Raw genomic sequence first — 12,668 nt, forward strand, 5'->3', positions numbered from 1 at the left:
CTCTCTCTCTCTCTCTCTCTCTCTCTCTCTCTCTCTCTCTCTCTCTCAAAAATAAACATTAAAAAAATTATAAAAAAAAAATTACAGGGGCACCTAGGTGGCTCAGTTGGTTGAGGGTCCAACTTCAGCTTGAGTCATGATCTCAAAGTTTGTGGATTTGAGCCCCGCCTCGGGCACTGGGCTGACAGCTCAGATCCTGGAGCCTGCTTCAGATTATGTGTCTCTCCCTCCTCCTCTCTCTCTCTCTCTGCCCCTCCCTTGCTTGTGCGCGCGCTCTCTCTCTCTCTCTCTCTCTCTCTCTCAAAAATAAATAGACATTTTTTAAAAATTACAGCAATGGGGGGCACCGGATAGCTCAGTCAGTTAAGCGTCCGACTGCAGCTCAGGTCATGATCTCATGCTCCATGAGTTCAAGCCCCACATTGGGCTCTGTGCTAACAGCTCAGAGCCTGGAGCCTGCTTCAGATTCTGTGTCTCCTCTCTCTGTCCCTCCCCTACTCACCCTGTGTCTGTCTCTCAAAAAAATGAATAAATGTTAAAAAATTACAGAAGCAATAGAACAGGCACTATTGAATAGGAAACCCAAATGGTTAAGAAATACATGAAAAGTTACTCATTATTAGTCAGGGAAATTTAGTAAGATTTTCAATCTAATAATACTAACTGTTGGTGAGAATGTGGAGCAGTAGGAACTCTGATACACTGCTAGAAACATTTTGGAAAATAATTCAACATCCCCCAGCAAAGTTGAACCTAATATTCCCTAGAACCCTGTAATTCTGTTTTCTGTGGTATATATACCATTAGAGAAACTGAATACACACCAGGAGAATACTCAGGGCAGCATTGCTTATGACCACAGAAATTGGAAGTGACCCAGAAAGTCCCAGAGCAGTAGAATAAATCAATTGTGGTATATTAGACATTACAGTACACTAGGGATTTTTTTTTTTTAAGTTATTTATCTATTTTGAGAGAGAGAGCATAAGCAGGGGAGGGGGAGAGGGAGAGAGTGGAGCCTGATTCGGGGCTCAAATCCATGAACTGTGAGATCATGACCTGAGTAGAAACCAAGAGTCAGATGGTTAACCGACTGAGCCACCCAGGCACCCCTAAGTTTGTTTTTGAGAGAGAAAGACAGAGAATCCCAAGCAGGCCCACCCCAGTTACCACAGAACCCCGATGGGGGGCTCAAACTCATGAACGGCGAGATGATAACCTGAGCCAAAGTCCAGAGTCAGACGCTTAACCAGCTTATCCACCCAGGTGCCCTAAAGGATAATTAAAAATGAAAGAAACAGTTACATGTGCAGGGATCGATCTCAAAATACTTCTATTTTTTATTTTTTTAATTAACTTTTTTTAATGTTTATTTTTGAGGTGGGGGGGAAGGGGCAGAGAGAGAGAGGGAGACCCAGAATCTGAAGCAGGCTCCTGGTTCTGAGCTGTCAGCACAGAGCTTGATGTGGGGCTCGAACTCAGGAACCACGAGATCATGACCTGAGCCGATGTCGGATGCTTAACCGACTAAGTTACCCAGGCACCCCTCAAAATACTTGAGTAAAAGATTAGTGAGTGGTAATTCAAAAACACAAAACTAAATAGTATGTCACTTAGAAATCATACAAGACTGGGGACACCTGTGGCTCTGTCGTTAAGTGTCTTACTTTGGCTCAGGTCATGATCTCGTAGTTCATGAGTTCAAGCCCCACATAGGGCTCTGTGCTGACAGCTCGGAGCCTGGAGCCTGCTTTGGATTCTGTGTCTCCGGCTCTCTCTGCCCTTCCCCCGCTCATGCTCTGTCTCTCTCTCAAAAATAAACATTAAAAAAAATTTTTTTTTAAATCGTACAAGACTCGGGGCGCCTGGGTGATTCAGCTGGTTAAGCGTCCGATTTCAGCTGAGGTCATGATCTCACAGTCCATGAGTTCGAGCCCCGTGTCGGGCACTGTGCTCACAGCTCTGAGCCTGAAGCCTGCTTCGGATTCTGTGTCTCCCTCTCTCTCTGCCCTTCCCCCACTGATGCTCTGTCTCTCTCTCAAAAATAAACATTAAGAAGATTTTTTTAAAAATCATACAAGACTCGGGGCACCTGGGTGACACAGTTGGTTAAGGTCCAACTTCAGCTCAGGTCACAATCTCGCAGTCCATGAGTTCAAGCCCCATGTTGGGCTCTGTGCTGACAGCTCAGAGCCTGAAGCCTGCTTCGGATTCTGTGTCTCCCTCTCTCTCTGCCCTTCCCCCACTGATGCTCTGTCTCTCTCACTCTCAAAAATGAATAAATGTTAAAGAAAAATTAAAAAGAAAATCATACAAGACTCGTAAGAATCATTTAAAAAGCTAAGAATGATTGATACAAAAGCCAGGATAGTCGGGAGGGTTGGAGAAGACACGAAGCTATGAGCAGTAGAACATAAGGAACCTCTGAGTTTTGTGTTTCCTAACCGGGGAAATAAATGCATAGGTGTTTGTTTTATTCTGCTGTATTTATTTTTTATTTTTCTTACATTTATTCACTTATTTTTGAGAGACAGAGACAGAGCACAAGTGGGGGAGAGGCAGAGAGAGCGAGAGGGAGACACAGAATGTGAAACAGGCTCCAGGTTCTAAGCTGTCAGCACAGAGCCCGATGCGGGGCTCGAACCCATGAACTAGGATATTGTGACCTGAGCTGACGCCGGACACTCAACCGACTGAGCCACCCAGGTGCCCCCTTCATGGACTTTTAAACTGGTCATTGGGTTCACTGGATTTTCTTTTTTTTGTTTATTTATTTAAAAAAAAAATTTTTTTTTCAACGCTTATTTATTTTTGGGACAGAGAGAGACAGAGCATGAACGGGGGAGGGGCAGAGAGAGAGGGAGACACAGAATCGTAAACAGGCTCCAGGCTCTGAGCCATCAGCCCAGAGCCTGACGCGGGGCTCGAACTCCCGGACCGCGAGATCGTGACCTGGCTGAAGTTGGACGCTTAACCGACTGCGCCACCCAGGCGCCCCGGGTTCACTGGATTTTCATACTTAACTCACTTGTTTCATGCTTTGCCTTGGCTTTGACTGATTGCAAGAAGCAAGGCACAGAATGTAATCTTTCCAAAGATTGCATGAGGCTTTTGAAGCAAAAATCCGCAATCCCTTCTCTTAATATGCTTTAGCTCAGGTTCAAATTGAAGGAGATTTCCTGGCGTGCTCTTTCTCTATCCTTGAGGAACAGCCTATGGACATGCTTCTGGGACTGGACATGCTGAAACGGCATCAGGTAATTAAGTGCTTCACTATCTTTCTGCACTGACATTTTGTATGTTACATGGGTATGATTGCATCATTTCTCTTGGTTATATATACTAGAAAACTGAGAAAACATGGCTTTTGAGACTTGGAAAGGTCCCTAATTAAGGATGTCATCATACATGGTTTGAAACGATTTATCAGTAGAAATAGAATCTCTTCTTGTGAAATCTCTCTGAATCTGTTAAATCCCGCCATCTGTTTGAGAGTATAATGGGCAACTTGGTTCTCTTGTGTTACTTTTAGTTTCTGATTAGAACTCAGGTAAGTTTTGATGGGTTTGTAGCGGGATCTAGAAAACACATGATGATTTTACTGCTAGTATAAGTTTAGTAAATCCTTCACAGCTTGTCAGTGCTTAAAGAAGAAGGTGTAGATAAGATGCGGGCAGTGGAAATGTTTGTTTAGTATGGGGAGAATGAGTTGTAACTATGTTCATTTACAATATTTGTATTTCCACTCTGAAATCTAGTAATTTGTTTAAAGATAAACTCTTCTGATTGAAGAAGCAATTAGTGTCCACTGGGTGATAAAATTTTCCCAGCAAGGTTTTGTATCTAGGCAATATTTAAAAAAAAAAATTTTTTTTTAACATTTATTCATTTTTTGATAGAGACAGAGCATGAGTGGGGGAGGGACAGAGAGAGAAGGAAACACAGATTCTGAAGCAGGCTCCAGGCTCTGAGCTGTCAGCACAGAGCCCGACGCGGGCCTTGAACACACGGACCATGAGATCATGACCTGAGCCGAAGTCGGGCGCCCAACCGACTGAGCCACCCAGGCGCCCCCGTATCTAGACAATATTTTTATGTCACTAATACTGGTTTTTTTTTTTTTTTAATGTTTATTTATTTTGAGAGAGAGAGAAAGAGAGCAGGAGCGGGAAAGGGCAGAGAGGGAGAAAGAATCCTAAGTAGGCGCCACACTGTCAGTGCAGAGCAGAACTCAGGGCTTCATCTCATGAACCATGAGATCATGACCTGAACTGAAATCAAGAATCGGACGTTTAACGGACTGAGCCACCCAGGTACCCCTATGTCATTAATACTCGTTCTAATACCGAAATCCTATAAAACATATATTGCATTAATATTCTAATCAAGGTGCAGAATTTTAAGTAGAAGGGGTGAGTGAATGCATGTATTAATAAAACCTAATTTATTAACTTGTCACTCTCTCCCCATTTTTTAGTCATGATATCGACCAGTAGTCTTCAGTTTTACAGATAGAAAACATGTACGTGTGTACTGTCCTATGTTAAATAATTAGAAAAATACACAGAAAAGGAGGGTAGTTATAAGTACGAAATAAAGATTGCCTTGCGGTGCCTGCGTGGCTCCATTGGTTAAGCATCCAACTTCAGCTCAGGTCGTGATCTCACAGTTCGTGTGTTCTGTGCTGACAGCTCAGAGCCTGGAGCTTTTTTCCGAGTTGGTGTCTCCGTCTCTCTGTATTAAAAAAAATAAGAAGAAAAAAAATAAAGATTGCCTTGCCCATATACCACTTTTGAGATGATTGGTACTTTGTGCAGTAAGCACAATGTAAATAGTAATGTGAGTGTATAAATGGTATGTCTCATTTTTTTAAGAAAAAATCATCTCTGTATTTCTAAAAAGTGGGGCTGCTGATTATGCTTGGCATTTTTCCCAATTTTGTCCAGTGGATGTGTATTACATTTAAATTCAGAAATGAACAGAGGTTGGGTTGGACAAATATGTATAAAACTACATCATATAAAGATGATTCTCCTATAAGCTTTTTTTTTTTATTCTGCTATAAACTTTAAATGTTTTAAAAAATACTTAAATATTAGGGGTACCTGTGTGGCTCAGTCTTTTGAGCTTCTGACCCGACTTCAGCTCAGGTCATGATCTCCTGGTTTGTGAGTTTGAGTCTTGCATCAGGCTCTGTGCCGACAGCTCAGAACCTGGAGCCTGTTTCGGATTCTGTCTGTCTCTCTCTGTCTCTCTCTGCCCCTCTGCTGCTCACTCGCTCACTCTCTTTCTCTCTAAAAAATAAACGAACATTAAAAAAATACTTAAATAAAACTTAAATATTTAAATTCAGGATAACTTTTCTGCATGGTGTTTTATCCGCTATCATCCGTCTTTGGTTTCTTCCTTCTAAGTGTTCCATCGACCTCAAGAAAAATGTGCTCGTGATCGGCACGACAGGCTCACAGACCACCTTTCTGCCCGAGGGAGAGTTACCAGAGTGTGCCCGATTGGCGTATGGGGCGGGGCGAGAGGATGTGCGGCCAGAAGAGATTGCAGACCAAGAATTAGCAGAAGCTCTTCAGAAATCCGTAGAGGATGCAGGTATTTGCAGTGGCCATGCTCTGGGATAACTTGCTCATTGTTGTCAGTGAGCCGGGGAGGTTGGAGCTTGAGAGGGTTTGGGGACCTTTTCAGTTCTTAATCCATGTCATCGTGCTGTCACGGATGTGTTCCTTGTCCTCTCTCAATACGGTAAAGAAAAACTCGGTGTTTCAGCAGATCCATTGCTGTGTGCTAGGTACCTTGGGCAGTTATTTGCTTAAGCACATTTTGGTAGGCTTCCTAAAAAATCTTGTTTCCTTTTTCCTAACACAAATTCTTGCAGTAAGCAGACATTTCCTTTTAGTTCTGCAGTTTCCCTGAACATTTATTTTCCTTTTCTTAGGCCCGCTTCCTTTGAAGGATAGCATTGTCGTCCTGACTAAGCAGTCCTAACCTTTTTAATTTATATCTACTGAAAGCGCTGCTACCAGAGACAGAGGAACCAACAATAAGGAGCATAATTGAACACTAATCAGAATACAGGGTTTATGCTATTAATGAGATTGCATAGTGTGTTCTTGGGCCAAATTAGAACCGTCTGCAAACCCCTGACATGGGGATTCCTCATTCACTTCTTTGTGAGTCTCAGTCGTCTTGGTTTAAGTCTAAAGACCCAGCCAAGTTTTCTTGGGTAAGATGGAAGGACACGTTCTCGATGAAATCCTACCTCCATGTGATCATTTTCCCCATCTGTTCTAAAACCGTGACTGTGGGATGCATTTTCTAGAAACTGAAGAGAATTAACTTTTAAGTTGGGGTTATTTTCAAGTCTTGAGCTATATTCATCAGTGACTAATACCACATGTTGTGTTTTCTGATACAGTAAAATGTATTAGAGCTACAAGTTCAGGGAATAGCTTTCTCCTAAAGACATAAAAGATAGGAGCTTATTAAAAAAAAGAAAAAGGCAGCCAGATTGTGCCAGCGTTTTTATGGAGAGCACCCAAGGTGTAGCCCTGAGCCTCTTTTTTTTTTTTTTTTTTAAAGATGTCATTTTTTTTTTCAACGTTTATTTATTTTTGGGACAGAGAGAGACAGAGCATGAATGGGGGAGGGGCAGAGAGAGAGAGACACACAGAATCGGAAGCAGGCTCCAGGCTCTGAGCCATCAGCCCAGAGACTGACGCGGGGCTCGAACTCCCGGACCGCGAGATCGTGACCTGGCTGAAGTCGGACGCTTAACCGACTGCGCCACCCAGGCGCCCCGCCCTGAGCCTCTTAAAATTAAAATGGGCGTGGGTAGCGGATGGACTTTTCCAAGCTGGCTGTGTTCATAGTCTGCTCCTTGACACCTTTTGGCACCTTTGAGTTTTACGTACAAAATACAGCCTTGGTTGTAGGAAGGGGAATATTCTGAACAGCCATGGAATTAATAGTTTTAAGCTTCCCTGCAAGGCAAGCTTGACTGAGTTTGACATACCCACTTAGAAGGTTTTACCTGTTTTTAGTAACTTGTCAGTTGAGTCGTTATTCTGGGTATTAATAAAATGAGGATGTATTACCATCTTGTGAAATGTCTATTTTCCCCCTACAGTGTGGTGTTTTTATTTGAGAAGCACTGGCTGATGATAGCAATGCTTTCTAACCTACTAACAGTTACCCTCTTCGGGTAATTACCTTCTTGTAATAAAAAGTTAAGGAGATGAAAATAGAAACCACAGGTGTTTTCAGGCATAGTGAACAGAATGTGGCAATTCAAACGATTACAAGGAGGGGCTCCTGGGTGGCTTAGTTCGCAGAGCATGCAGCTCCTAATCTCGGGGTCGAGAGTCTAGCCCTTCGTTGGGCGTAGAGGTTACTTTAAAAACATAAAAAAATAAGGTAAAAAAATAAAAATAGTTTTCAGAAAAGGATTAAAAGGAAGTGGGTTTTTTGCCCAGAGGATGATATTTTTTTTAGTGACGATACATGGCTTGTGCTAATTTTTCCAATATTTAAATAGTGAATGAATTCGACATCAGGTCTGTCTTGTTTGGAACGCTGACTTCCCAGTATCTTCAAAATCAAAACTCTGGACCTAGTAGGTAAAAGTATTTTTGCCAAAAACTGTTCCTTTGTTGGATACCTTATACCATAGTATCTTTTATCTTTTCTATCAGCAGAAAAATAAGTCAGGATAGGAGCTATATCTGATACATTTTCTAAACACTGACTAGAAGAGAAGTTAAGCCAGGACGATCCAGTTTCATTTGTTTTTCTCCCAAAAATAAATGTCAACTGAGAAAGAAATTGGGAAAGTGACTGTCACAAGTGTTCGCTCACCTTGAAGATTGCCGTAGCTTGTAATCCCATCCATGGGTCTGCTGTTTCCACCTGTCTCACACGTCTGCCCATGAGTTCCATGTGTGTGGGTGTGTGAGATGAATTCCTTTCCAAGTTCTATTGAAGATCTGTTGAAGTTGACACGTTGTTCTGTGTATTGTGAGAGAATTAAACCAACCAGACTACAGGAGCATTCCCCAACTGTGACTCTACCAGCTCCTGATTATAAAGACGGCAGAGGAATGGAGACAATAACCCTGCATGCTGTGTGGTTTGCGTTGTTAACCCAAGTTTGCTTGTCTGTTTCCTAATTCAAACAGAGCGTCAGAAGCCATGATGCATGTAGTGTGTGTGTGCTGCAGCTGGAGTGGGCCCCAGACCAGGTATTTATAGACGCCACGTTCAGCCTTCCATCCGGTCATCGTCTGTGCTCTGAAAGTCTCTGTGTCCGCCGCAGTTTTGGAACTTAGCTTCTGCCATCCAGGTCACCTCGTCTGATCTGGTTACAACCAGCCTGTATATACATCCGTATGTTGGCACGCGTACACATCGAAGTATAGTTTCCTATTTATAGTTTCATCAACTGTTGTGGAACAGTCCAAGGAGGGGAGGGAGATCCCAGTAAAAGCCAGCTCCATCTGGCCATTGTGAATAGAGCAAATCAAGAATATCAGCCCCACAGCATGTTGTTGTTGAAGGTAACTACACCGTTAGGGGTCTCATGAGCCTGTTTCTTCTGGAAAACTGGAAGTTCCTTTCTCATATCCCTGCACACAACTGCCTAGAGTGGTAGAAGGGCACTTCTACCCGAAAGAAATTTTCATTCCGCTGAAGACGAAATCGAGGCTTCGGCCAGGTAAACTTGTCTGGGGGCACAGGTTCAAACGGGAGTTAAGACTTGACTCTTCTCTCCCTAGCCTCGCAGAGTCTCCCCGGGAGACACTCTGTTCCCGTCTCCCTGGAGTGTAAATTTGGGAGACGGCAGCCTGAGTTTACTGGCTGATTTGTCAAGAGGAAAAAAGGCAACTCCCAGCCTCGGGCTTCATACGGGGTTGCAGGCTGGTTGTGATTAGATACCTGGCACTTAATTTCTTCGTTTTTTTCTTTTTCCTTAGAAAGATGGGGTAAAAGTAGGCACAGTTTAATTATTCTTAATGTCCCTTGTTCTCATCCTCTTCTCCTCTCCTGTAGTACTGAGCCTGTCCCCTACGGTCAGCACCTAGGCCAGTGAAGCCTCAGCCCTGGGAGGACTGTGTGCTGCTTTCTTAGCACAAAACACACACTGGGGCCACGTTCTCCTTGACCTGACACAGTGATTGTAACTGGCGTGCCAGTGCCCGAAGGCCATCATCACATGCCCCGTGCTACTTAACTTGGATATTTCACTGTGATGCACCTTTTCTGTTCTCATTAACTCACAACTGAACCTCTTTCAGAGTCGGCCTTAGAGATTGATAAATAAAACTAATAACTGTGTTTCTAGACACTAATGGATATAATTTACACTGAAGCAAATGCTGTTTTCCTGTTGACCTCTAAACTATATTGTTTCACCAGAAGTCAGTAACTTCCCAACAGAGTCAGTGCTTTATCTCATCGTGCTGTTAACCGGTGTTGGATTAGAATGATTTAGAGCCATTTGAATCTGGATTGCTTCCTGACTTAAGATTAAGCCCCCCACAATGGATGGCAGTCAACACGAAGCATTTGAGTCAGAGAAGCATCTGCCCTGAGAGATTGTATCGTGAAGTAGTCTTTGCTGCCACCCGTTGGCATTTAATTAACAATCTTCTAGTCACTCTAGTCACTGAATAGAGGTCAGTGTTCGTATCGGTGGCAAAAGGAGAGTTGGAATTGACGTTTAATGGCTTCGTGAGGTGGTGTTTGAGCCTGCCACCCTTGAGTGCCCAGTCAGTTGTATTGAGTCTAAATGGTCATTGCCTGTCAGAAAACTATTATGAACCATCCACCTTTGCTGCCAGGACCCTACCCCCTTTCCCTGCCCTAAAAGACTTCGGTGTCCTCACTTAGTTGTACTATGTTTTTGTGATAAAGTAACTGATAAACCTTTCTAAGGTTGCCGTATTTGGCAAGGTGATGATTGGATCTAATGTGTTTGCTCTTTACCTTTATTTTTGTGCTTTGAGTCCTTGCTCAGACAGCTATCTCATGATTTGGATTATGGGAGTTTGGATAGAAATGAATTAAATAGAATATTTGTTTCTCTGTCTCCTAGAGAATCCCAAGCATATTCTCCTTTCTCTTTATAATTCCCACTCTGTTCCAGATATAACTGGTTTTAGTCTTGTCGTTTGAAATGCTAAAAGTGCATTGATGTGAGAATCACTCTAGTGCAGAGATCCTCAAAATCTGTAACATGCTTCAGAACCACCTGAGGAGCTTTTTGAAAGTGCAGACCCATGGGTTTACTCCCAGCGATGGTGCCCCAGAGTGTGCATGCTTAGCAAACAGGATTTCAGGGCAAGTGATAGAACACACTGGGAGAAACTCTTCTAAGAGGGTCGGACCCACGGAGAATAAAGATACATGAATGTCCTTCAGTCTTGAGCACTAACGCAGCCATTATGTGGATGTTTATTAATGGTACTTAAAGAAAAATACTGAATTACAGTGTACATGTTTTGTTAAGAACGTGCCTATCTCTTATTCTGATGCTGTGATGTTGAATTGTCTACCCCAGTGAGAATGGTTCTCGTATAAGTATCAGTTTAAGACAAACCCAAGTTTAAGGACCTGATTTTGTTCTGTCCTGTTGAGATTTGTATCATCTGAGAAGTGATTGGCCTTTGTAACCTGCTAATTAATCTCTTTTCCTTTCCCTTTTGTTCCATGTAGAGAAAAGTGGTAAAGAAACTACCTCACTGGGAATGTCATCCTTACCAACTTCAGATGGATTTAACCATCCAGCCCATCCTTCAGGACAGAGTCCTGAGATTGGTAATCCTATGAGTCTTGCTCACTCTGTCTCTGCTTCAGGCTGCCCTGTCGAGCCCAGTGACCCTGACAGCATTGAACCTAAAGCTCTAAAGGCTTTGAAGGCTTCCGCTGAATTCCAGATAACCTCTGAAAAGAAAGAACATCTTCCTCCACAGGATCTTTCTGATTGTGCTTCTTCAACAGACAGCGCTCCAGCCATGCCTCTGCAGAATTCATCCGAAGAAGCCATTGTTGCAGAGAATATGGCGAAATCTGCTGAAAGAAGCACCCAGGGCCTCAGATCTCCTCTCCACACAAGACAGCAAGCTAGTTTATCTGTCACGACTACTAGTGTGCAAGAACCACCGGGGTTTCTAGGTGAAAAGGGTTGGCATCCAGAAAGTCAGAACCCGAGTCAAGGGAATGGCCTTCAGCAGCACAAAGAACCAGGGAATGAACAGCATGAGGTTGTACAACAGAATGCTCTACATGACCAAGAACAGGGACATCTCTGTAACACAGGGGACTTTGAACTTCTTGGAGAAAGGCAACAGAATCCACAAAGAAGTGTTGATTTAGAAGCTACAATGAAAGAAGACAGGCTACAGCAGAATGTGGACCTTCCAGGTACAGAGGAAAATATTCTACCTTCAGGATGCTTTGGCTGCCCCCATTCAGAAACACTCATGGAAGTGGATACAGTTGAAGAGTCCCTAGTGGCTGTGCCTAACTCAGCGGATGGTCAGAATGCCAATGTCAAGAACATCGGTGCACCCGATCTCACCTTAGATAATCCCCTGATGGAAGTAGAAACCTCAAAATGTAATCCTTCATCCGAAATTTTGAGTAATTCAATTTGCACTCAGGATTTACAACTCCCAGACGATAACGTTGAAATGTCTGGAACAAATAAAGAAGATGGGGATTGCTCCCTGTCTTTAAGTCTCTGTGGCAGTTGTCAGCCTTCTGTGGAGTCAGCAGAGGAATCCTGCTCATCTCTAACAGCAGCCTTGAAGGAACTCCATGAACTTTTGGTCATTAGTAGTAAACCAGCTTCAGAAAATACATCTGAAGAAGTTATCTGTCAATCGGAAATGGTAACTGAGGGCCAAACAGGTGTGAAGGACCTTTCTGAAAGATGGACCCAAAGTGAGCATGTTCTAGTTACCCAGAACGAAGAGCGTTCACAAGTCTCCTTTCATCAGACCATAACTGTATCGGTGAGGGCAGAAAAGTTAACAGACACTTCAAATGGTGCTGGAGTAGAAGATGTAGAAAATATTAATGTCAGGGATCCAGGTGATGGCCTAGTAACTGATAAGGAAAGTGTCCCCGAGTCTAGGGAATCCGAGAACAAGAGCAGTTCTGACGCTCTAGCCTCAGCAAAAACGTCTGATCAAGTACACTGCACCTTAGGTGTAGAAATCTCACCCAAACTTTCAGCAGGTGAGGAGGATGGTGTCAGTCCCACTTCTGAGCAAACGAAGTCCTGGTCCAGTTTCACGTTGGTTGAAGATCTGGACCAGGGCGCACAGAATCCGGTGACAGACAGGCCTGAGACACGACAGGATGTCTGTCCTGAAGCTGCAGGGCCACTTGTTGACTTTGAACCGCCCACCAGCCACCCATCACCAAGTCCCTCCATTCTTCCACCACTGATTTTTCCTGCTGCAGACATTGACCGGATTCTCCGTGCCGGCTTCACTTTGCAGGAAGCTCTTGGGGCTTTGCATCGAGTTGGTGGAAATGCAGACCTTGCACTTCTTGTCTTGCTCGCAAAGAACATTGTAGTTCCTACATAACCAAGGAAAAGTGGGCTAAACCATCCTCCATTCCCTTAAAAAAAAGAAAAAAAAAAAAAAAGC

At 43.4% G+C, this 12,668-nt stretch overlaps 1 protein-coding gene across 7 annotated transcripts in view; it reads left to right on the top strand.

Annotated features, from left to right (window-relative positions):
• Positions 1-12,668, top strand: part of LOC121021595 (protein DDI1 homolog 2) — a 39,911-nt gene extending 27,243 nt beyond the window's left edge. For 2 of the 7 annotated variants that reach the window (XM_040462088.1, XM_040462078.1), the window contains 3 exons: positions 3,154-3,257; positions 5,415-5,604; positions 10,723-12,668. In XM_040462088.1, coding sequence (XP_040318022.1) covers positions 3,154-3,257; positions 5,415-5,604; positions 10,723-12,605 — 2,177 coding nt within the window. In that variant the 3' untranslated portion in view covers positions 12,606-12,668. Of the gene's footprint in view, positions 1-3,153; positions 3,258-5,414; positions 5,605-5,947; positions 6,047-7,561; positions 8,723-10,722 lie in introns of those variants that run through there. The other 5 variants (XM_040462128.1, XM_040462138.1, XM_040462106.1 and 2 more) reach the window with 5 other exon arrangements.

This window comes from Herpailurus yagouaroundi, unplaced genomic scaffold (genome assembly GCF_014898765.1).
Source record: "Herpailurus yagouaroundi ecotype Mexico unplaced genomic scaffold, PumYag 77, whole genome shotgun sequence".
Lineage (NCBI taxonomy): Eukaryota > Metazoa > Chordata > Mammalia > Carnivora > Felidae > Herpailurus > Herpailurus yagouaroundi.